This window comes from Oncorhynchus tshawytscha, linkage group LG33 (assembly GCF_018296145.1).
Source record: "Oncorhynchus tshawytscha isolate Ot180627B linkage group LG33, Otsh_v2.0, whole genome shotgun sequence".
Classification (NCBI taxonomy): domain Eukaryota; kingdom Metazoa; phylum Chordata; class Actinopteri; order Salmoniformes; family Salmonidae; genus Oncorhynchus; species Oncorhynchus tshawytscha.
The window spans coordinates 27,838,891-27,865,696 of record NC_056461.1 but is presented as its reverse complement, the minus strand read 5'-3'; the positions used below and the strand labels follow the sequence as shown (position 1 = coordinate 27,865,696).

Sequence of the window (26,806 nt, the reverse complement as noted above, 5' to 3'; positions counted from 1 at the left end):
CCAGATGCTGCTGGAAGTGGTGTTGGAGGGCCAGTAGGAGGCACTCTTTCCTCTGGTCTAAAAAATATCCCAGTGCCCCAGGGCAGTGATTGGGGACACTGCCCTGGATATGGTGCTGTCTTTCAGATGGGACATTAAACAGGTGTCCTGACTCTCTGAGGTCATTGAAGATCCCATGGCACTTATTGTAAGAGTAGGGGTGTTAACCCTGGTGGCCTGGCTAAATTCCCAATCTGGCCCTGTAACCATCATAGTCACCTAAGAATCCCCAGTTTACAATTGGCTCATTCCTCTCCCCTGCAACTATTCCCCAGGTTGTTGCTGTAAATGAGAATGTGTTCTCAGTCAACTTACCTGGTAAAATAATGGATAAAAAAAAAATTATGTCAGGAATTGTGAAAAACTGAGTTTAAATGTATTTGCCTGAGGTGTATGTAAACCTCTGACTTCTACTGTATAGAACATGGTATTGAGACAGTGGTTGGTTATATGATTTGGAGTTACACAACAACTTGCAGTTACACAACAATAACAACACAGAGGAACATGGCATCACAAATATTAACCTTTAAATTTCTTTATTTTTGATTTCGTCGTCAAAATTTTTACAAAACATTTTCTGACAATAATATACTCAAAGAGAAGCCATATTTTGCGTTTGGACCAGGTTTCCACAACACCGCTTTAGGTCTGAGCACAGAAAATAAGAATTAAAACCAAAAACAACAACAAACCAACTACAGAATAAACAATGCAGCTCATATTTACATCCCACAGAAATCAATGCCGTCAGTAGGAGATAGATGAGGGAAAAGCAGAAATTCACATGGAAATATCATGGGAAAGAACAAGTGGTATTGGTGGGAGGGGAGAATGTGGAGAAGCTTGGATCAAATAAGGAATTCTTAAAGAATATGATAATATTGCTTTCTGTCAGTTTTACTGCTTGTTCACATCTCTACATCGCCTCTAGCAGCAAAATTGATTCTATATGAAATTAGTGTTCCTTTTCTTATTCTGTTCACATAAATCCAATTAGTGGTTTAAACATGCTTTGTTAGACCAGAATAGTTTATATCTCTGACAGAGGTTCATGGTTATGCTTAGAACCCCTATTGTCTTGACCCTGGTTTGTAACCATTGCTCATGCCAAAGGGCAAAAACCTCCAGCTAATGATGTTAGAGCTTCTCCTACTGTCCTGTATGCCTCAGGTCTCCACATGCTCTGGGCCCTACAGAGGCCCTATACTGTAACTGTATAATGCCTCAGTTCAGGAGGGAATAGAGAAGATGACGCAAAGCCACATCTGGCTGGGAATTAATTTGTCAAACGTATTTATCAGGTAATGACATAGTCATTGAATCTCTGCGGTTGGCTTCAGGTGAACTGGAAGGAGAAATGTGTTGTGTTGATGGCAGGGAGGTGAGGCGCTGCAGAGTCCAGAGCCGTGGTGAGATGTAAGGGCCAGGTTTGAGACAGCATAAACTAGGTGTGCACCAGCAGTGACAGAGCCTAGACAACAAAAGCCACGATTCATCAGCAGCAGATGTTACACCCTGTGGGGGGGATGCAGTTCACGATGATGTGTTCACTCACTATACCCTCCTGCATCCTCAGCCATGTGCATTAGGTGTGATCAGACTGCATACAGCCAGGGTGTGGAAGTAGGATTTGGGAGATTTAGGAGGATGCAGGTGTCTGTGTGCCCCATTCAATGTGTTAATGAGGTACTGTACATGTCTACCAAGGTGTTAGGATAGCATCCCTTGGTGTGCATGGGATGCAAAACCTTTGTTTTAAGCAAATACAATGCAATTCTCTTGTTCTTACCCCTTTTCTTCATTTCTGTTATTTGTTTCCCATTTTCTCGATTTCTCTTCCCCCCCATCTCTCTTGCCTCATCTCTCTTTCCCCTAGAGATTTGCATTTAGCCATTCCTCTGAGCATAGACACGGAAATATGAAAGGCTTTCTTGCAATACTTCAGACCTTCATTCACCCTCCCTTCAGCTAAATCTGTTCCCAAAAGGGATTTGATCCCAAACTCAGAGGATTGGGGTAGAGGGGGGAACAGATCCCAAAACAAACAAGGCCGAGGAAAAAAACAAAGCCTGCCGGCGTTTCTGGGCTAGCACAGACGTTCCTGAATTTCAGCTTAAACTTGCACAAGTTGTATGAATCCTCTGTGCTGAAAGCCCCGTACAGTACAACATTATAAAAATGGGACAAAAGACTTGTTCATGGAAGACAGCAGGGTCCCTTTATTCCAATGGCCTTATCAGGGATGTAGATCATGGTAAACCAATGACTTATTAGCTGCTAATTTAATTGTGTTCACCATGACTCCATTTAAACTTCCAATTACATATTGTTTTGATCGTTGTTGGACTGCTGTTGAGTGATTACTGCTCAAGGAAACATATTAATGAAGAAACTAAATAATGATAATTAGTCTGGAAATGTGTTACCATAATAGAAAAGGGAAGCCTCTCTCTGGAGTAATAGCCTCGTCCAACACAAGCATCTCTTTCTGCAATGTGCATAAAGACAGCATGGAGACTGGAGGGCCCATGGGGCGGGAGACATCTACTCTGGAGAGGATGGGCTACAGAGGGGTCAGTGAACAGCTTGCTTGAGAGACACCAAAGTAGCCAGCGTGTGTGTGGAAACACATGCTTGTGGTTCTAGGGCATGTCAGACAGGAAATAGTCTAGCTCTATACTATCTGTTTCTCGTTCAGTGCACACCCTTATATTTTGACGTGGTTTGCCCAATCGTCAGCATGCGGACAGAAATAGAACATTATAAAAAAGGGTCACCAAAGGCAGACATGATATCCAGGCCAGGAGATGGCAGGGGGCAGGGGAGGTTTAAAGAGCAAGGCAAGACAAGACATTGCTAGAACTGAGAGTGGGATGTCCCATTTGTGAAGACATTGGCACAACATTTATTACAAGGTCAACTAAAACCAGCACTGTAGTCAGAAACCATTTCGAGTAAACCAACAGTTTGTATGTAATATGTGGGGCATACAGTATCTCAAAACTCTTCTAGATCATGATATAATTATCAGAGCAATATCGGTGTGTTTTTGCTTGGGGGTTGGTCAATTATTCAATGAAACTAAGTTATCACGGCTTTAGTAGAAATAACATACTGTATCTCAACATACTGTATCTCATACTGAAAACGAGTCATACACAAGAACATGGGTTGATAAAAATAATAATAATAGTAACAGCGGCCTGAACAGCTGCTACTCTGTTTATTATATATCCTGATTGCCTAGTCACTTTTACTCCTACCCACATGTACATACTGTATTACCTCAACTACCTTGTACCCCTGCACATTGACTTGGTACTGGTAGTCCTTGTAGCTTCATTATTCTTTTTATTGTGTTACTATTTCCTTTTTTTATTTAGCAAATATTTGTCTGACTTTAAAATTCCTCACTATTGGGAATAGGCTCGTAAGCATTTCACTGTAATGTGAACAATACTTTTTTGGGGGGGTGCATGTGACCAATAAAATTCTATTCATTTGATTTATTTGAAATACTCTACTACAGGCCAGAATTGAATAATATACTATCCCTTTGTACCTTTGACACTTCAAATCTTAATGATTTTACGACCAAATTCCTTATCATGTGTGGTTCTGGTAGGGGTGTGTCTTTAAGACATTAGTAAAAACCTCAGTGATGGACAATGTTTGCAGGAATAGTGACATGCTGGAGGGAGGTGGGAGCAGGTAGAAAAATATTTAGAATTAAAACAAGGAGAGGAGAGGATATGGTGGGAATCATCATCATCGCCCTCCCAAAGCCATCTTCTGGACAGACTCCCTCCCTCACTCCGGCTCGTGGATAAGGCTCCTCTTCTGGCCACAAGCAGTTTGTGTTTCAGAAGAAGCAAAATACGTAACTTTTTCCTTTTTAAAGATTCTCTATTTACAAGATAAATAAGTCCCAAAGGATTTTGTCCTTTTTATAGAATTGCTTGACATCATTGATCATCTCAAAAATGTACACTTTTGCTTCCGATCAAGAAACATACAAAAAAAGCACACCCCCCCCCCGGCCGGCAGTCTCCTGGCCCTCCCTTCTCTTTGCCCTCTCAGGCTTTCTCCTTCATGGGGAGTCATATACATAGGTGGCTTGATGTGCTCCCTCCTCCATTATACAGACCTCAGGGTGTTGAACTTGACAGATAAAAAAGGACCGCAGTGTGTTTGATTGATTTGGACATGGGGAGTGAGGGGTGGGGAATCTCCGTTGAAAAGCCACCACAACAAAGGATCCAGTCCATCTTCAACTCCATCAATTGACGGTAAAGGATGTCCAATAGTGCTCATGGGTAACAGAGACAGTGTCCACATTCATCTGGTTGGAGTTCAAACACAGTCAGGCACACTTACTGGCAAAGGGCTGTATTATTAACAGGCAATATCCATCCCAAGTGGTAGTCCACCACAGTCAATGAGTTTTTCTGGATGTCAAAGACGCACCAACGTGCCAGTCAGTCAGCCCAACAAGCCCCCGTGAGGCACTGGGCTCTTTGTCTGCTGTGTTTCTAAGGGAGTAGAGAGGAGAGGGCAGCACAGGAGCAGTGCATCACCAATCCACCGGCATACCTGCCGCTCACCTCACAGACAGGCCAGTTACAAGAAAATCAAGCATTGTTTTTAGAAATCAAATATATAAAATGGTTAGTTCGGCCTTTAGTTCGGCCCTCGAAGGACCTACATACCTCCTTGTTCATTGCTTTGCCCAATTTGATCAAATTGAGCATTACAAAGCATCAGCATGTAAAATACCTTAATTCTGCCCAAACACTTCACATCCAGCAATTCCATTTAAAAGTATTTAATGAAATAGATATACATCTCATGAATTAGTCAGACCATAGATAGTATAATCTGGTGGGCCAACACGAGCCAGCTGCCAAATCTTGACACCCCATTGCACATGCTTTCTACATTTTCTATCGGACTCCATAAAATTGTATTTTTGTAATGATAACTGAGTAGGCTCTCTCATCCATTTACAGACACAGGACTCGGCAGCCTCTGTAGATTATTATGTGGTTTGGTTGTACATACCGTATGTAGATGGCAGACGTACATTTATAAAAAGGTAAACCATCTAATGCATGTATTTAATGTGTACCAGTTATGTTTTCAGAAACAAAAAGTATAAAGAAAACAAATGGTATTATTGTACATAAAAATAATACATCTTTGGTACGACATGAGCACATGAATAAAACTCAGACCTTGACCTCCATAGTTGAACATACTGACAACACAGTATGGAAACAATACAATAATCTACTTGTTCTCTCACAACAACATTCTTCTTTTTTGAGAATTTACTCATTTGAATGAAATAATGATTTCCATGGCATTATGACCCTTGACTGGCAATTTGAATGGGAAAAAGAGCGAGCCTTTGAGTTCTGGTAAACATTATTTTGTTTCATGACGTTGCTCTCTTTCTTTTCTTGTCCTCCAGACACATAGTTTATTGCACATTCCTTTCTCACTCCTAACACAACATGAGAGAACCGCCATGATCCATTCCTTGGAACAGGCACCATACAGCATTGTCGCCACATTGGCCAGAGCTATAACCAAATGGATGCTTTAACGTGTCATGCACGTTGCATCACGTTTCTATTTCCCAGGAGCCAAGAGGAGGGGAGCAGCAGGTCCACTTTGAAGTGTTTGGAAAAAGAAAAAGAGATAATAGCAGAACTCCCAGGATGCATCAGCCTTCATAATGGTCACATTCCAGTTGCCAATGGCCTCTAGCCATGTTTTTAAATGTATCATTTTTGTTCTCCTCTTTTTACCTCTGCCCCCTTGTGGCCATCCCATGCCAATGTGCCGAAAAAGGCCCCACAGAACCCCCCTGCTCCCTTGCCCTCTATTCAAGAGTCATGGTGGATCTGTGGCATCCCCCCCACCTCAAACGACAGACTCTCGCTCCAGTTGTTAGCGTCCAAAGGTGAGCGTGGTGGTGCGCTCTTGGGGAGGGAAGGAGCCACCGGGGACCTGGGACGGGGCTCTGAGGATAGAGGGCGGTGAGCGGGGCCCGGCCCCCACTGTGGCAGCAGAGGGCACAGAGGGCAGCGATACAGTCTGTATGGTGGTTCTCTCACGTGGCCCCAGCTCCTCCAGGCCCTGCGGGGGACCCTCATAACCCATGTTGAGCCGCAGGGGCTGATGGGCCTGGCAGTAGTCCACGATAGGCTGCTCGTACCGGTAATACGCCAGCGTGCCCATCTGGTGCGGGACCTGTGTCGAGCAGGGAGGGATGGAGGGTGACAGGGAATGAGAGTGACAGAGGGAGAGAGAATGTGTGAGTAATTAAGGGAATTTATATGTAGGTGGGAGAGGGAGAGGGGGAGAAAAAAAACAGAGAAATATACATTAGAGATGTCAATCTCAATCTGTTGATTGTTCTGATAAGCCCTCTAGATACCAACTAGCAGATGGGAACAAATAATCATCAATAATTAAACTAATATCTGCAATTAAAACAAATGTTTTTGTCAAACAGTGATTATTTTGTCAGAAAAACAACAGCAATGTGTATCAACTGCCTAAATGTGATGTTAAAATGTACCCACTAATCCAACCATTACCACTGGGCTGTCATCTCAGTGCCAGGTTCATGGATATGTATGCAATAAGACAACAGAGATATTTCTACCCAACGTGAGCGTACGCCTGTCTGGTCATACAGTGTGAACTCCACTTGCCAGTGACTCATAATACACACTCAAATTGCGCAATGCACTACAACATGCTCATTCACATGTTCAAATAGGCGTGCAGCCGTGCACGTATATAAATGTGTCCATTTACTAGTATAAAGGGAGGATCAGTGTAAACTTAAGCAGAGTTCCATAGAGTCTAGACAACCACGATGAGACTAAATCACCCACCCTCCCACACACACACACACACACACATACACACACCGCTTTTCCAAACAAACAGATGAGCGACTTCCAGGCGTTTTCCCCAACTCACTACCTGAGTTCATTGCCTTAACAAAGACCAATTAGCGAAGGTTGAAAGGGGCCCAGAAAAAAGTGGGGAGAGATGGCAGTCGTCGGGAATGAAGTGCTTGACAGGGTTGACAGACAATCAGATCTTACAATGGCGCTCAAGATAAGAAAAAACAAAAAAACAAACAACAAATAGGAGACCAAGAAAGAAAACGGAGAGATAAATAACGACAAGGGTGCTGTCTGGGTGGATGATGGGAACTGGGCACGGCTCATCAATTCAGCCCTCCTATAGGCTATAGTCTGTTGGCTGACAGAGCAAAAACGAAACAAGGCTCCACTTTGGGTACCCGAGATTCAAGGTCTATGCAAGAGTAGAATTCATGGACCCAGTCAGTGGAGTAAGATCAGTCGTTCAGACAGAAGACTTGCCACAAGCAAAATAACCCCTATGTCTAGAAGAACAATCTATATGTAACCTTGAGGAAGGTTAAAGAGAACATAGAGTACATAAAATATTGTCCCGCTGAGCTAAGTTAATATGGTTGCTAAGGAGTGAGGTGTTATGGGTTCCCATTCCTGGCTAGGTTGTAAAGTATCAATACACTAACCTGACTGGGAACATATTGGGCTATGTCAATAAATACAGCTAACAAACAAACACTGTACACACTACCGAAAAAGTAGGATAAAGATACTCTTTATATCAGACCTCTTTTCACAAATGTGTCCCTCTCCCTTATAATAGACCCTCCCCCCTCTCTCTCAAATGGACTCCATTAAGCTAGACCTCTATTCATTACATTATGGGCACTCAGCGGATTACTCCCCTCCCTCTCTGTTGAGCCCCCCACCCTTCCCCCTGACCCCTCTGCTACTCACAGCTCCCTGCTTGCCCAGGTCCTACGAATTAATTAACGGATATTAACTCCTAACAGTTTCAGCGGATTCTGTCCTAGTGCTGGGGCATTCATCTGGCCCGTGTGCTGGGAACGTGTGTGTGTGTGTAGGAATGAGTGTGTGCGTGAGAGAGAGAGGACATAACACACACCTGGCGGTCTAGCAGCATATCCACAGTAGTCTCTGGCCTCAGCGTTTTGTGATTGAATTGTCTCCTCAGAGAGGTGGATTTTAATAGAATTAGGTGTAAATCTCAGACTGATACATTTGGTGTGATGAACCAGATTAATAGGCTTACATTGTTATTTTTGTCTGTCTCTAAGGAGGTTAAAAAAATCCCCATTAATTGATATTCAAGATTTGTCAGAAATATATTTTCACTGTAGCAACATTATGTTCTTACCCTGTACATAATCCCACAGAGATATAGCTATGAGGAGCCGCCAGTGCCCCACGCAATAAATCCCCAGTCACACACTCCATAAAATGCAGTTTTACTGAGTTTCTCTGCAGCTGGGACGTGGTGTTTCTTTTCTGGGAAATGTTTCTCCTTGGCTTTAGGGAAACTTGGATCACTTTGACAAAAAAACTTCAGTTTGTCCTCTCAGCTCTGCCTCGTCGGTCTGTCTGGGCACTAGGATACTGTAGCAAAGGGGAGAGGAGGAGAGCATACCCACACTCATACATGGGCAATGTGACCTTATGTTTCCAGTTAGTCTCTCAGGAAGCTGGAGGTGAGAGGCATTCAGGGCCTCTTATACTCTGTGCTGTGGAGAACAGAAACACACTGTCATTTACAACTGCTAGAATACAATACAGTGTGGAATACATTACCATAATGTATTTAAACAGGATTTCTATATTTAATGCAATGGTATTCACTTGTCATGGAAATAGTTAAGCATTGTGTCCCAGAGAACTGTTTTGGTAGAGTACTTATACTGCCATGTGTGTTTCACTTTGTTTGTCCGTGAGTCTTCATATTGAATGTTGTCCTTTCCTAGCGTGCATGCGTAGTCGGGCACAGATATCGAACTGGGGGCATCCATCACATGGAGCCCACCAGACAAGCATTCAGCCCAGAGAAAACACACAGAACTGTCTGAGGGGGAGTTTAGCCAAATTTACATCAGATTTACAAAAACAAAGCATGGCCCCAGAGGAAAGCGAACCAGGTTCCATCTTAATATGACCCGAAAATTTGAATATCTGAAAAATATTTAGAATCTCTGTCAGGGGGCAGCTAAAAGTAGTGTTTGAATACAATGCAGTACATTACCTACATTATTTATTTAACCTTTATTTAACTAGGCAAGTCAGTTAAGAACTAATTCTTATTTACAATGACAGCCTAGGAACAGTGGGTTCTAACTGCCTTGTTCAGGGGCAGAATTATATATTTTTTTACCTTGTCAGCTCAAGGATGCGATCAAGCAAAGTTTCAATTACTGGCCCAACGCTCTAACCACTAGCCTACCTGCCATCCCAAATTTTACCTTAGGCACCAGTTAAAGTCGCCTCTTTAGGCTACGTAAAGGCTACAGCACGTCTCATGTGAATTATTGTAATCAATTGACATATTTGTTGGGGTTTAGACTTATTTTTCGTTTGTGAAAATTGTAATTTTTTAGAAAATGTTGTAAATCATCCAAACTAAAAATATCATATGTAAATCTGAAATGTTGTAGACTACAAATTGCACGACATCACATTGGCATCATATGGTAACATAATGTGTAATTTAGCCTATTAAACACAAAAATAATGCATCAAGTGAGAATTAGGGAGGTCTTTTGTAAAAAATAAATAATAATAAAAGGAAATTCTTGCCTTCTTCGCCCATATTTTATAAACATTTTTGCACAAAAAGTAGTGTGTAGAGTAGTTCTAATAGTTAGCTACACCGTGACATGGCAAGCAAGTAATTAACTACTGAAAATCAAATGCAATTGTATCAGTTACATGCGCCGAATAAAACAGGTGTCCTTACAGTGAACTGCTTACTAACAAGCCCCTAACCAACAGTGCAGTTAATAAAACAGGTGTAGACCTTACAGTGTACTGCTTACTAACAAGCCCCTAACCAACAATGCAGTTAATAAAACATTTAAAAATATGGATAAGAATAAGAGATAAAAGTAACAAGTAATTAAAGAGCAGCAGTAAAATAACAATAGCAAGACTATATACAGGTGGTTACCGATACAGAGTCAATGTGCGGTGGCACCGGTTAGCTGAGGTAGTATGTAGGTAGAGTTATTAAAGTGACTATGCATAGACGACAACAGAGAGTAGCAGTGGTGTAAAGAGGGGGTGGGGGGGAGGCACTGCAAATAGTCTGGGTAGCCATTTGACTAGATATTCAGCAGTCTTATGGCTTGGGGGTAGAAGCTGCCTCTTGGACCTAGACTTGGTGCTCTGGTACCTATGAGCTACATGGAGTTCACTACTCCCCAACACTGACAACAAAGATGACTTCAAATGTTGGCATCAAAATGAAAGTACAGTAGGCCGATGCTACTTTAGCCGGCGCACAATTTAGCAATGAAAATCTTACCCACTGTAAGGGCCATCCACACCAAAGATCGTAACTATATTGACAGATTATACATAGCCTAACTATAAAACGTGGACGAGCATCCAAACTGGAGGAAAGTTTATTGTTTTACAGTAGGCCTACATCTGTCAGTCAACTGATGGCCCAAATCAGCTCATCAACTCAGTCAGGGAAACACAAATCTGTAGCCTATTATCAGTTCCCACAGCTTTAACTTTGTGACAATGGATAGGCTAATTGGGAAGCCTACGGAATGTAGCCTATTGGAATATAATCAAATAACACGTGCACCGCCGCCCCTTGTCTTACCAGATGCAGAGAAAGCTAAGGTAACTGAGCTAAACGACTACCGCCCCGTAGCACTCACTTCGTCATCATGAAGTGTTTTGAAAACTTGACAAGGTTCATATCACCTCCACCCTACCTGAAACCCTAGATCCCACTCCAATTTTCTTACTGCCCCAATAGGTCCACAGACGACGCAATCGCAATCACACTGCCCTGACCCATCTGGACAAGAGGAATACCTATACAAGAATGCTGTTCATCAACTACAGCTCAGCATTTAACACTATAGTACCCTCCAAACTCGTCATTAAGCTTGAGACCCTGGGTCTCGACCCCACCCTGTGCAACTGGGTCCTGGACATTCTGACGGGCCACCCCCAGGTGGTGAGGATAGGAAACAACATCTCCACCCTGCTGATCCTGAACACTGGGACCCCACAAGGGTGCGTTCTCAGACCTCTCCTGTACTCCCTGTTCACCCATGACTGTGTTCCCATGCACGCCTCCAAATCAATCATCAAGTTTGCAGATGACACTACAGTGGTAGGCTTGATTACCAAGAACAATGAGACGGCCTACAGGGAGGAGGTGAAGGTCCTCGGAATGTGGTGTCAGGAAAATATCCTCACACTCGACGTCAACAAATCAAAGGAGATGATTGTGGACTTCAGGAAACAGCAGAGGGAGCACCCCCCTTTCCACATCGACGGGACAGTAGTGGAGAAGGTGGAAAGTTTTAAGTTCCTCGGCGTACACATCATGGACAAACTGAAATGGTCCACCCACACAGACAGCGTGGTGAAGAAGGCGCAACAGCGCCTCTACAACCTCAGGAGGCTGAACAAATTTGTCTTGTCACTAAAAACACTCAAACCTTTACAGATGCATAATCGAGAACATCCTGTTGGGCTGTATCACAGCCTGGTACAGCAACTGCTCAGCCCACATCCGCAATACTCTCCAGAGGGTAGTGAGGTCTGCCCATCGCATCACCGGGGGCAAACTACCTGCCCTCCAGGACACCTATACCACCCGATGTCACAGGAAGGCCAATAAGATCATCAAGGACAACAACCACCCGAACCACTGCATGTTCACCCCGCTATCATCCAGAAGGCGAGGTCAGTACAGGTGCATCAAAGCTGGGACCGAGAGGCTGAATAACAGCTTCTATCTCAAGGCCATCAGACTGTTAAACAGCCATCACTAACATTGAGTAGCTGCTGCCAACATACTGACTCAAATCTCTAGCCACTTTAATAATAAATAATAATACATTGGATTAAATAAATGTATCACTCGTCACTTTAAACAATGCCACTTTATATAATGTTTACATACCCTACATTACTCATCTCATATGTATATACTGTACTCTATACCATCTACCGCATCTTGCCTATGCCGTTCGGCCATCGCTCATTCATATAGTTATATGTACATAATCATATTCATTCCTTTACACTTGTGTGTATAAGGTAGTTGTTGTGAAATTGTTAGATTACTTGTTAGATATTACTGCATGGTCGGAACTAGAAGGACAAACATTTCGCTACACTCGCATTAACATCTGCTAACCATGTGTATGTGACCAATAAAATTTAATTTGATAACAGGGGCCTGTTGCAGTCATTGCTGGCACTAGATTATCATCAGCGAGTCTCATTAAACCATCATTGCGTGCTAAATCCGCCCGCACAGCTGATCTCAAGTCCTACCATTGGTCACCTTCACCTGGACTCCAATCAAGTTGAAAAACATGTCAAGGATGATCAATGGAAACAGGATGCACCTGAGCTCAATTTCGAGTCTGATAGCAAAGGGTCTGAATACCTTTTTTATTTTTAATACATTTGCAACAATTTCAAAGAAACGGTTTTCAATTTCGTTCAATTTGATTACAGCCAACCTGATTAGAATGATTCACCTTCCTGGTTTTAAGTGACAACATCTGTGGCACGCTGGCAATGCAACTTCTGGAGATGTGTGAATGAATGCTATCTGATCTGTAAGATGGTTCCGATTATGTTCATAAAACAAAGGCCTATTTGGGAGCAGTATAACAGTGAGTGGACATTCTCCCTTTCTATTTGTATATGATCTTTTTCCAGCTACTGTGAAAAGTATGGATGTGCGTTAAAAAAAACTCTCCATAGTCTGCATTGTTTTAATATTGTATGTTTTAATTATGGGTCCTGAAAATGTGACATGGTCTATTTGTAGTTTCATTTTGATTAGAATTTGTTTTAATTATTATTTCTCTTTTTAGGCCTTATCAATAATTAATGTAATCTTGCTTATTGACAATGTTCGGCTAGCCCCTATATCAGTGCGAAGGCTATTGAACCCATGCAATTACTTTGAACAATGTGGACTGCAAATGGGTTTACGTTAACGGTATTTAGCAAAGATAGGTCTATATTTTGTTATTTTGTTTCTGTAAGCTATTTAACAAACTATAACGGACTAACATTGGAATTGGAGTTAATTCCAAGGCAATACATAAAAGACCCCAAATACACAACTTGAAGCAATCACATATTTTGCCAAGGAGAACATTCTGATTGGCCAGTGAGGGGCCAAACCTGGAGACACCAACAACTTGTTTATTCATCAAAACCCAACCCTTCCGTACAAACCCCAGCAAGTCCACCGATAACTGAGATCGTGCAAATACAAAAAATATTTCTGACACACCCCTGAACCTAGATTAGATTCAACTTTGTCATTGAACAAGTACAAGTACAGTACAATGAAATGCAGTTAGCATCTAAACAGAAGTGCAAATAAAAGAGTGCAAAAAATGTACAAGTGAAACAATTAAGTACAATGTATGTTATTAAATGGGAAGTACAAATGTTTAGTGAAGGCAAATTGAAAGTGCAAGGGGGCACACAACTGAAATGCAGGAATAGCAGCAATGAGGTTACCAAGGTAGACATGTACATGTACAACTGAATAATGTCCTTCATCAGATTTTGCAAAGCAATATCAGAGTCCAGTAGTACCATGAGGAGTGCAAAGAGAGTAATACAACAAGGTCCCTGAGAGGCAGTACTAAGCGGAGGGCAGGTGGATATGGCTAGTGCGGTGCCACAGAGTTCAGCAGGGTTACAGTAGCTGGAAAGAAACTCTTGAGCCTGCTAATGCAGGAACGTAGAGACCTGTACCGCCTGCCTGATGGTAGGAGGACAGTTTGTGGCATGGATGTGAAGGGTCCCTGATGATGCCACGCCCTATGCAGACACCGCTTGCGCTGGAGGTCTACGATGAGAGGGAGCTGGTCACCAATGATGTGCTGGGCGGTTTTCACCAACCGTTGCAGGGTCTTCCTTTCGGCCACGGAGCATCTACCAAACCATACTGTGGCGTAGTTTGTCAGAATGCTCTCGACCGGGCAGCGGTAGAAGTTCACCAGGATCTTGGGAGACAGGCGGGCCTTCTTCAGCCTCCTCAAAAAGAACAGGCGCTGCTGCGCCTTTTTGATCAGGGTTGAGGTGTTGAGGGTCCAGGAGAGGTCCTCGGGGATGTAGACACCCAGGAATTTGAATCTGGGCAAACGCTCCACCTCAGTGCCATCAATGAGAACTGGGGCTTGGCTGCAGCTTTTAGACTTCCTGTAATCCTCAATGAGCTCCTTGGTTTTCTTTGCATTGAGGGCCAGGATGTTGTCAGCGCACCATGCAACCAGATGCTTGACCTCCCTGCAGGCTGACTCGTCATTGTCACTGATCAAGCCTACCACCGTGGTGTCGTTTGTGAACTTGACGATGGTGTTGGAACCGTGTATAGGAATGCAGTTGTAGGTGAAGAGGGAGTTAAGGAGGGGGCTCAGCATGCAGCCCTGTGGCACACAGGTGTTCAGGTTCAGGGTTGAGGAGGTGAAGTTGCCTAACCTGACAGACTGGGGTCTGTTGGTTAGGAAGTACAAAATCCAGTTACAGAGAGAAGGGATTATCCCTAGGTCATAGAGTTTGGGCCAATGACAGGCCTGGGCCAATGACAGGTTGAAAATGTCAGTGAAGACCTCGGCCAGCTGCCCAGCACATGCTCAGATCACACGACCGGGGACGTCATCAGGACCAACAGCCTTGCGTGCATTCACCCTGCTCAGTGCAGGCAACACATCTGCGATGGATAGTCTGAGAGGGAAGTCGTCTGGGGGGAGCTCAGCTTTGATGGCTGGACCTTTGTTGTCCCTATCGAAGCGAGCATAGAACCTGTTTAACTCGTCGGCAATGGAGATATCGTTGGCTGTGGGGGCAGGGTAGTCTGTGATGGCTTGGATGCCCTGCCACATGTGTCGAGGGTCGGAGTTGTTGAAGTGCTCCTCAATCGTCAGTTTTTGGTCATGTTTAGCCATCTTGATGCCCTTTTTCAGGTTAGCCCTGGATGAGCTGTAGGCTTCTGCATCGCCAGATCTGAATGCAGCTTTGCGTGTCTTTAGTAGTAGTCGGACCTCTCGGTTCATCCAAGGCTTCCGGTTGGGGAAGGTCTTTATTAGGTTATGGGTGGTGACATTGTTGATGCAGATGTTGATGTAATCCAGAATGGAAGAACCATATGTTTCAATGTCCTTCTGGGAGTCAAGCGTGGTTGAGGGGCAAACAATCTCCAGTCTGTGTGTTGAAACTGGTGCTGTAGTAATGAGTCTGACCCCTCTGGACACACTTTGACTGTCCTCACTGATGGTTTCATGTGTTTAATGAGGAGTAAATACTTGGGGAGTAGGAAGAGTGAAAGGTGATCAGACTGTCCCATGTGGGGGAGGGGAATGGCTTTGTAAGCCTCCGGAATGTTTGTATAGACGTGGTCTAGTGTATTGTCTCCTCTAGTGGGGCAGGAGACATTTTGGTGGAATCTGGGAAAAACTGTTTTCAGGATTGAGTGGTTAAAATCCCCTGCAACAGAAGCTCCATCAGGATGTGCAGTTTGCTGTTTGCTAATAGCAACCTGCAGGTCTTTCATTGCTAGTTTAGCATTAGCATCCAGAGGTACGTAGCCTGCAGTAACAACAATGGATGTAAGCTCCAGAGGCAAGTAGAAAGGCCTGCACCAAATCATCAGGTACTCCAGATTGGTTGAGCAGTGACTCCCGGTTATGTTACTGTCTGTACACCATGCTTTGTTTACATAAATGCACAAACCACCTCCTCAGGTCTTACCAGAGTCCTCTGCCGTACGATCAGCCCTGAAGACGTCGCGCCCCTCTAGCCCAATAGCATTGTCGGGTATGCTGTTGTTTAGACACGTTTCCGTCAAAAATCATGCCGCTGCAATCCATAATCCTTTTTTGTGAGATGATTCTTGGTCGTATTTCGTCCATTTTGTTCATCAGTGACCGGATTTTAGCAAGGAAAAAGCTAGGTAGTGGAAGATGATGTGTGGTTAGCTTTTGCCTAGCCTGGAGGCCAACCCACTCCCCTCGCCTTTGTTTGCGATCTCTACGCCGCTTCCGGGCACTTCCTCTTGGCGATGTTTCAGTCTCTCGGGGCGTCTTTGCGATCTCCAGTGGAAGTTGTAAGTTGTCAAAAACTCTCTTTGTGCATTGTGTTCCAATATCCAGGAGTTCTTGTCAGCTATATAAAGTGTACGTCAGGCTGTACTGAGTGAATAAACTAAGAACTATTAAGTAAATTACAGCTAATTCGCAAAATCTGGGTAGATGCCGAGCTTCGCTCTGTACACGCGCCGCAATGATGTACCTATAGCGCTACCTTAGATTTACCATGGTGTTAAGTTTGTTAAAATCGAGCCCTGAGTGTGTTATCCACCTGTTTCTCTAAACAAGCTGCTACCCTCCTGCTAATTCCTTAATGACCGCCCCTCCCTTTATATGCACTGCAGTGTTGATTACAGGTCTCTGACACCCCACCGATAATCCTGCCTCACTCCATTCTACATAGACACACACACACAAGTACACACACACGCTCGTCGTTTGCACACACGCACGCACGCGTGCACACTCATACGCCCAATTCAAAAAAATTGGAGCGTTGCCCCCTTCACGCTCCAGCGCCTGCCCACCGTTGGCTTATCACTCTGCTCTCACACTGTACAGACACCAGAGGAGGTTCTACAGACAGACAGCAAATGGGACGTGAAATGTTACTCAATGCTCAACACTAGTTCTCCTGTACTGCCTGCCCAAGTCGCTTTCCTGTGCGGCATGCCGAAGTATTTTTCTTACACGTTCAACACAGTGCATAATTACCGGTGCTAATGATTTCTCTGCTGACTTTCTGCAGCTGCCTATAGAAAAGGTAAGTCTAAGATGGCAAACAACTCTAACCCATCTCTCGCAGTCTGACAGGCTCCAGCTGTCTCACACCTTGCTGCTGTTAAGGAATATAAAACCTTTGCTTTTCCTGTACTCCGAGTGGGAATAAGAGATTGTGTTGTAACATTTAATCTGCTGCTCTCTCAGTCCATAGTTCCCTGCATCGTTCAAGGACAAATCTCTGTCTGCACTGACATGACATAGGGGTCGAAGACCTTAGATATATTCATCAGGGAATCTGTCCATAAACTCCTTTATGGTGTCTTTTTTTAGTCAATAGGAGAGCTTAGCGTATTTGCTCATTCAAGGTCATCACCAAGCATCCCTCATGAATAAGGCAGCGGATGGGGCTTATTCAGTTAACTCAAACAAAGTGGATGAGAATGACCATAAAAAGACAACAGAGTGTCTTTGTGGGTACTATACTTCATACGGCTTTCATTTAGTTGAAGTCAGCATGGTAGTGATTATTTCATGATTCATTTTTCTGAGTGACTTCTTCATTTGAGTTGTTTGTTTGACTCGCTGGCCGCAATTAGTCCTACAGCAGGATTGATACACGCTCCTCTGGATCAGCGGCCCCAGAGACGTGCTCCAACCTACAACTGTCTATCAGAAATGTGCACAGAAAAATAGACAATGCTGCAGGCAGGCAGCATAGAGAAGAAAAATAGATGTATATAACTGATAATTGATTGCATGGTGAAAGAATGACTGCAATTAATGTATTATTGAATGTGATGAATGACACAGCTTTGTAGAACCAAAACATACACACCCTCTGCTCAACAAAAATGTACAATTTAGGGGGCTGATGTTTGCAATGATATTATGCTTATCACCCTCAAGGTAGTCAAGCAATGCACTCCCCAAGAGTCATTCACAATCTAGTCCGGTTGCGGCCACATCTAGACCTCATTTCAAATGTATCAAGAAATAATCTTATTTGTATGCCTAGCAATCAACAAATGTACATTGTTTAAAGCACACTTTCAGCTTCAATAAGCCCCCTATGGTGAATGACGTGAACTAGAGGATTGTAGAAACATGACGACTCTTTCAAATGCTCTGTTCTTCGTTCGCCGGTAGGGAGTCCTGCATGCATTACTGACTGAATTGAACAAAATGAGTTGAAAGATTTGTTCTTTTGACTGAATGAGTAGAGAAAAGACCCGAACTTCCCATCACTACAGCATGGGGCTATACCTTGTAGAGTGAGTCATCTATAGTTCATCGTGCTAATGCTATATTGACTAAAGGCTGTAAACACATCTTTCACGTACTTTAATTAGGAGTAAAACGCTGTTTTTGACTGTCTTAATCTGATGCAAACACTAACAGCAACAGCTAAAAACCTCCGCTCTGAATCAGGTGTGTCTGTGGCAATGCACTAAGATGCATAAAAAAATGTTACCGTGAGGTGCTTTTTGTGTCAAAGGGATACCATTCTTTTTCATATTTTTCTGCTGTTCTTTGTGAATTGAAACTTTCCAGTTTTCACTTTTCACTTGGCCTAAAATGGCTGTCTCTTGTGGTGCTCTGTCAAGGAGGACCATTGGCTGTGTGTCTGAGTGATGAGCGCAGCCCAAATTAAGCGCTGTGTGGCCAGTCTTGGCTCGATGCTGGGCTGCATCTGTCTGACTTTAATCAAAGATATTGGGAAGGAGTGTGCCTGTCTGTGTACCCAGGCCCAGGCTTTAAAGACCTGACTAATAACACATGTCAGGACGCCCTGGGTGAAGACCAGCCCAATATATACCTTTACCATAGCTCTTTCCATCCCTGTCTCTTCTTCTCTCCAAAGGTAATACGAACAAAAATAATTTAAAAGATGGGCAGAACTTTGAGTTCACTTAATTTTCAGACATGCCGTTCTTAGACAGTAAAAGCATTGGGTGCTTTTGCTGGTAAGTACCAGACAAAAGGTAAGTGTACAAATCAAATTTTATTTGTCACATGTGTTTAGCAGATGTTATTACTGGTGTAGCAAAATGCTTTTTTCTCAAGTTCCAACAGTGCAGTAATACCTAACAAGTAATATCTAATAATTCCACAACAATACACACAAATCTAAAGTAAAATAATGGAATAAATTAAGAGTATATAAATATTTGGGCGAGCAGTGTCAGAGCAACATGGACTAAGACACAGTAGAACAGGATAGAATACAGAGTAATGCAAAATATGTAAACATTATTAACTTCATATGGCTGCAGGGGCAGTATTCAGTAGCTTGGATGAAAAGGTGCCCATTGTAAACAGCCAGCTCCTCAGTCTCAGTTGCTAATATATGCATATTATTATTAGTATTGGATAGAAAACACTCTAAAGTTTCAAACTGTCAAAATATTGTCTGTGAGTATAACAGAACTGATATTGCAGGCGAAACCCTGAGGAACATCTAAACAGGAAGTGGCTTCTATTTTGAAAACTCCATGTTCCATAGCCTCCCTTTGCTGGATTTAAAGGGATATGAACCAGATTCCCTTTCCTATCGCTTCCTCAAGGTGTCAGTCTTCAGACATAGTTTCAGGCTTTTATTTTGAAAAATGAGCTAGAACGATAACATTGTGTCAAGTGGTCACATGAGTTTTGCTTGCGCAACAGAGTTTGGATAGGTATTGCTTTTCCGTCTCCCACTGTGACAGACATTTGCAGTTGATATATTATCGATTATATATTTTAAAAACAACCTGAGGATTGATTATAAAAAAGCGTTTGACATGTTTCTGTGGACATTACGGAAACTATTTGGAATTTTCGTCTGCGTTGTTGTGACCGCTCTTTCCTGTGGATTTCTGAACATAACGAGACAAACTAACGGAGGTATTTTGGATATAAAAATACTCTTTATGGAACAAAAGGAACATTTGTGGTGTAACTGGGAGTCTCGTGAGTGAAAACATCTGAAGATCAAAGGTAAATGATTAATTTGATTGTTTTTCTGATTTTCGTGACCAAGCTTCCTGATGCTAAGTGTACTTACTGTTTTGTCGTGCAATCGATAAACTTACACAAACGCTTGGATTGCTTTCGCTGTAAAGCATAATTTCAAAATCTGATTTGACAGGTGGGTTAACAAAAGGCTAAGCTGTGTTTTCCTATATTGCACGTGTGATTTCACGAATAAAAATATTTGTAGTAATATTTATTGAAATTAGCGCTATGCTATTCAGCGGTTGTTGATGACACTTATCCCGATAGTGGGATTGCAGCCATAACAAGTTAAAGGGACTAGTGTTCCATTATTAAAGTGGCCAGTGATTTCAAGTCTATGTATATAGAGCAGCAGCCTCTAATGTGCTAGTGATGGCTATTTAACGGTTTGATGGCCTTGAGATAGAAGCTGTTTTTCAGTCTCTCGAGCCCAGCTTTGATGCACCTGTACTGACCTCGCCTTCTGAATGATAGCGAGGTGAACAGACAGTGGCTCGGGTGGTTGTTGTCCTTGATGATATTTTTTATCTTTCTGTGACATCGGGTGCTGTAGGTGTCCTGGAGGGCAGGTAGTGATGATGTGTTGGGCAGACCGCAGCACCCTCTGGAGAGCCCTGCGGTTGCGGGGGGTGCAGTTGCCAAACCAGGGGGGGATACAGCCCCACAGGAAGCTCTCAATTGTGCATCTGTAAAGGTTTGTGAAGGTTTTAGGTGCCAAGCCAAATTTCTTCATCCTTCAGCCTTCTTCACCACGCTGTCTGTGTAGGTGGACCATTTCCGTTTGTCAGTGATGTGTATGCCATGGAACTTGAAGCTTTGGTCGGCTGTCAGGAAGTCCAGGACCCAGTTGCACAGGGTGGCTTCTCACCGAGGGCCTCGAGCTTAATGATGAGCTTGGAGGGTACTATGGTGTTGAATGCTGAGCTATGAACAGCATTCTTAAATAGGTCATCCTTTTGTCCAGATGGGATAGGGCAGTGTGCAGTGCGATGATGATTGCATCGTCTGTGGATCTATTGGGGCGGTAAGCAAATTGAAGTGGGTCTAGGGCAGTGGTCGCCCTTTTTTTAAAATCATGTTGAGCTGTTGCCAGTAGGTGCACTTGACTTCAAAGTCCTGCGCACCGGGTAAGCAAAGTGTTGCCATGAGACAAATCTGTGACTAAATCGAGTGCACCTACTGAGCTGCCCAATCGGATAGCTCAAATCACCGTGGTTACAGAGCTTCCATGACCCTGGCCACAGCCAAGTTTAATAGGCTACTTGCCTACGTAAGATTTAATAACTTTTAAAACCATGACCACAGAGAGACTGTCAATGAATACAAAAAATAGCTGCTGTTTTTATGAGTTCATGTTTAAGTTAATATTCAGCACTGTCACTGTTTTTATTCAACACTATTACAAAACGCGCTTCTCCGTACTTCCGCTCAGGCTGTATCTGCAATGAATGAGTAGTATTGATAGCCCTGCATTTTACTATTATTAGCAGCTCAACGTGTCCATTTTAATATTAAGGAATATTTAACTTTCTCTGGTCATAGGAACAACATGAATTTGTGCATGAGGCAGATGCAGCGCGACTCGGGTTTCACCATCAGGTGGAAGACGGTGTCCCCTCTCCCTGGTCAGTCTCACCAGAGGAAAGAAAGAAGAGAGCAGGGACCGTGAGAGGCGGTTGGGAAAAATGGTGTTGAACAGTCATCCAACTCTGAATTCCAAGTTGGGCATCTTTCTAGAGCTCCGACTTATCGACCTGAAGATCACTGACGTCGTGATTTGACCTTGCTGACCATCAGTCCAGTAAAATAAAAAAGCTAATTATTTCAATGCATGCTCCACAGTGCCTCACAAGTGTTAAACCAACTGACCTATTTTGTTATCAAAGCTCGTTTTTAAATAGATTATTGTCTGATTAACAATATTGGCAGGCCGATCATATAGCCAATATGCTGTGATAATATATTAGGCCAACTGCCCAAACCTCATTCCTACAAAACTGTTTGTGTCAGGTTCATTTAAAATTAAAACAATCTGAGCAGTAAATCTCAGCCCTCTTTTTGACTACGAAAGTGATCTTGACTCAGAAAAGGTTGGTGACCACTGGTCTAGGGTGTCAGGTAAGGTAGAGGTGATATAATCCTTGACCAGTCTCTCAAAGCACTTCACGATGACAGAAGTGAGTGTTACGGGGCGATAGTCATTTACTTCAGTTACCTTTGCTTTCTGTACCCAAGAAATCAAAGGGGGACAGCAGACTGATAGGGAGAGATTGAATATGTCCGTAAACACTCCAGCCAGCTGGTCTGCGCATGCTCTGAGGATGCGGCTAGGGATGCCGTCTGGGCCGGCAGCCTTGCAAGGGTTAATTAATACGCTTTAATGTCTTTCTCACGATGGCCACGAAAAAGGAGAGCCCACAGTCCTTAGTAGTGGCCTGCGTCAGTGGCACTGTGCTATCCTCAATGCAGGCGAAGAAGGTGTCCACGATGTGGCTAATTTCCCTTTGTAGTCTGTGATTGTCTGTAGACCCTGCCACATACGTCTTATGTCTGAGCCGTTGAATTGCGACTCCACTTTGTCTGTATACTTACGTTTTGCCTGTTTGATTGCTTTACTGAGGGATTAACAACACTGTTTGTTTTCGGCCATATTCTCTGTCACCTTACCATGTTTAAATGCAATGTTTCGGGCTTTCAGTTTTGTGCAAATGCTGCCATCTATCCAAGGTCTCTGGTCAGGGTAGGTTTAATAGTCACAGTGGGTACAACATCTCCTATACACTTCCTGAAAAACACAGTTGTCAATGTTATTCTCGGAGGCTACTCGGAACATATCCCAGTCCACGTGATAAAAACAATCTTGAAGCATGGATTCCGATTGGTCAGACCAGCATTGAATAATCCTCAGCATGGGTACTTCTTTTTGAATTTCTGTCTATTGGAAGGGAGGAGCAAAATGGAGTCGTGATCAGATATGCCGAATGGAGGGCGGGGAAGGGCCTTGTAGGCATCCCGGAAGTTGGAGTAGCAGTGGTTGAGTGTTTTAGCACCGTGAGAACTACAGTCAATGTGTTGATAGAAATGTGCTTCGTTAAAATCCCCAGGTACAATAAAATGTGTCTTCGGAAGCGGTGGGTGGTGTGTGCGCCTCCTGAGTTGGACTTGTAGTCCACTCCGAGTACCTCTCCTCCACCCGCTGTGTTTTGGGTCAGCCTCTGGAATCAGATCAATTGCCCTGGGGGGTACGAACAAAGGATCCGATTTGGGAAAGTTGTAATTCTGGTCATAATGCTGGTAATGCTAGTGAGTTACCACCGTTCTGATATCCAATGTTCTTCCCGACTGTATGTAACAACACAAAACATTTTCTGGGCTAGAAATAACACACAAAAAAACTAAATACTGCAGAGTTTCCTAAGAGCTAGAAGCATGGCAGCTCTATCTGTCGTCGCTATTTTCTCTAGTATAATGCAGGTGCAGCAGATTCAACAGTGTTTTTACTCTTAACGTTGATTTCCTGGATCAACAGAATTTCGTTTAGGGCTTACACAGATGAGATGGGGAGTTTTCTGTGAAATGCCAGGCTGTAATTAGTTTGATGTAATGCCACTCCTCTCTCATCACCCACCACTCTCTGTGTGATTGCATTAGCGAGAATGTACCTCAGTGTGTGAAGCAGCCTCGGTGCAACGATGGGTAGCTTATTTGATAGTGTGTGCGTGTGTACAGTATGTCGGTGTGTGTGGTATCGTTTAGTTTTACTTAGTTTTCTTTGTGTGATTAGGCTGTATGTGTTTGAATGAGTGTGTGTGTATGTGAGTGTGTGTGTGAAGGTGTGCATGCATGATACTGGGTGTTCTTATGAGTGAGCATCACAGCCACTAATTTAAATGAAAGCGATAACAACAACATATTTGGCTGTAATTATGATAGATTGTGGAGTGTGGAATTAATGAGGGGGCGTATGTTTTCATCTGCAAAAATAATTAACCATGGGGGCTAAAGTAATGGGGGAAACAATAACCCAGGTAGTTACAAACAGTCCCTAAAGAGACATGTTGTTTGCATACACGCAGCTTACATCGTGATCACAGCTCACAATCAAACATAACCTTTCACTGAGAAACCTTGACCAGGCAGCAGCTCTGAGGCGTGTGCATCACAGCACTGAATATCAATCAGAGGTGATGCATACAGGCCAGGACTGCTAGGCAGGAAGAGTTAGGCTCTATTCAGACAGTGTAGGGCCAGGTAATTAGTGAACAAACTGGGAAACATCCCTAGACCTAGATACCACAATGCAACATCCCTAGACGTAGATACCACAATGCAACATCCCTAGACCTAGATAACACAATGCAACATCCCTAGACCTAGATAACACAATGCAACATCCCTAGACCTAGATAACACAATGCAACATCCCTAGACGTAGATACCACAATGCAACATCCCTAGACCTAGATACCACAATGCAACATCCCTAGACGTAGATACCACAATGCAACATCCCTAGACCTAGATACCACAATGCAACATCCCTAGACGTAGATACCACAATGCAACATCCCTAGACCTAGATACCACAATGCAACATCCCTAGACGTAGATACCACAATGCAACATCCCTAGACCTAGATAACACAATGCAGCAGATGGAAATGGCACAGCCGTCTCCCATATAAAGCTTTTCCTTACAATTACTTTTACTCTCTCAGTTCAATTTAAGGGCTTTACTTTCTCTCTCTCATCTCTCTCTCTTCCACTCATCTCTCTCTCTCTCTCTCTCTCTCTCTCTCTCTCTCTCTCTCTCTCTCTCTTGACAGGCTAGTGCTTTTGCTGTTCGTAAGGCCTACTCATCTTGTTGGCAGACAAAAAGTAGGTTAAATGTGGACAGTTCCAACATCTGTCCGTCTTCATTAACTTGTAGCCTACTTCTTTGCTGAAATGACTGTGATAAGGACCCAATCACATGACGGGTATTGGCTACATCTGAGACAGCCATGTGAGTGATTGGTGCTTCATAGCACGGCAGCCGGGAGAAGGGAATTATAATCATTATATTCAGCCCAAGGGCACAACGGCCATTTCGGCCGCAAAAGGCATGGATTTTTAGTGGGCATTACAGCCACACAAGGGGGATGCCGGAAAATTCGAGGCCTAGTGAGAATATTGTCAAGTGCTTGTCAAATTGTGAATGAAAGACTGATGAAGTGTGTGCAGCTTGAGACTTCATCATTAGAGTTCCATCATGCAGCCTGAGAATGTATTAAAAATATAAACATATAGCCCAATGTTTATCACAACTAAAGATGCATAAATAACTCTAAATTAAGCATATAGGAAGAACTGATTCTTTCTAAGCCGCTTAACACAGAATAGCCACGTGCACACTTCCTTTGAAATCGTTCAGAGAAAATATCCTTTCTATTTCATTAAGCTTTGTTCAATTGAATTCTTCATACTATAAAATAATAATAAAAAATAATGCCACGGAATTCTGAGCAAATCTGGTCTGGTAAAATAACTAGTGTAGCCTACAGCCATATGGCATATCCATATCAGGGCCTAACATAGGGACAACTCAGAGTATGCTATTCCGTTCTTCTGAAATAGACTACATTTTCTTCATATCATGTTTCTTTAGAGTGGTCTACAATAAATGCATTTATTGTAATGGTGTAGACTATATTAAATGGATTTATCAGACTTTTTTAAATGTAGGTGTTCCAAAGGTCTGCATCAGTGGTTTGTAGGCTGTGTGGAAGCCAGAAGATGCTAAACATGTTTATGTTCATTAACGGTCAATTACCGTGAGACTGGCAGTTAATTTCTTGACAATCACCGCCCCTAGTCATCAGACCATAGAATATTTTGCCTTACTTTTTTGCAAACTCCAGTCGTGCTGACATGTGCCTTTTTCTCAGGAGCAGCTTCCCTCTCGCCACTCTCCTATAAAGCCCAGATTGGTGAAGTACTGTATAGAATGGTATCCTGGCAGGTTCTCCTATCTCTGCCAAGTCACTCTGTAGTTCTGTCAGAGTGGTCATTGGGTTCTTGGTCACCACACTGACCAAGGTCCTTCTTGCCCGGTGGCTCAGTTTGGTTAGTCGGCCAGCTCTAGGCAGAGTCTGGGTAGTTCCTTCCATTTTCCAATGATGGAAACCACTGTGCTCTTGGAAACTTTAACACTCTAGAAATGGTTTTCCCTAGATATATACCTCATCACAATTATCTGTGATCTACAGACAGTTCCTTGGACATGGTTTAGTTTCTGCTCTGACATGCTCTGTCAACTGTGGGACCTTATATAGTCAGATGTCTTTCTTTCAAAATCATGTCCAAATAATTGAATCCAATCAAGTAGTAGTGACATCTCAAGGATGATCAAAAGGAAATTGGATATACCTGAGCTCAATTTAGAGTGTTATAGCAAAGGGGTGTGAAAACCTATGTAAATTAGATATTTCTATATGCAATTTTCAATACATTTGCAAAAAAATCTAAAAACATGTTTTCATTATGGGATATTGTGTGTAGATAGGTGAAAAAAATATTTAATCCATTTTGAATTCAGGCTGAAACCCAACAAAATGTGACATAAGTCATGGGGTATGAACACTTTCTGAAACCACTGTATGAAATACTTGCTCACAACAGTAATGACACATGCTTGTGCTGGACATAACAACAGACATATTAAACACACACAGGCACACACACACAAAGATGTGTTTACATACCAATAAGGAATGGCCTTGTTGCCAAATAACAACCTTGCTGGCTGTATAGCAACACGCACCAACACATTCCACCACATCC

At 43.0% G+C, this 26,806-nt stretch overlaps 1 protein-coding gene across 4 annotated transcripts in view; it reads right to left on the bottom strand.

The window, feature by feature from the left end:
• Positions 1–559: 559 nt before the first annotated feature.
• The window catches only part of LOC112231060 (leucine-rich repeat transmembrane neuronal protein 4-like), a 134,496-nt gene continuing 108,249 nt past the window's right edge, over positions 560–26,806 (bottom strand). For all 4 annotated transcript variants that reach the window (XM_024397589.2, XM_024397588.2, XM_042311547.1 and 1 more), the window contains one exon: positions 560–6,300. In XM_024397589.2, coding sequence (XP_024253357.1) covers positions 5,998–6,300 — 303 coding nt within the window. In that variant the 3' untranslated portion in view covers positions 560–5,997. The remainder of the gene's footprint in view (positions 6,301–26,806) is intronic.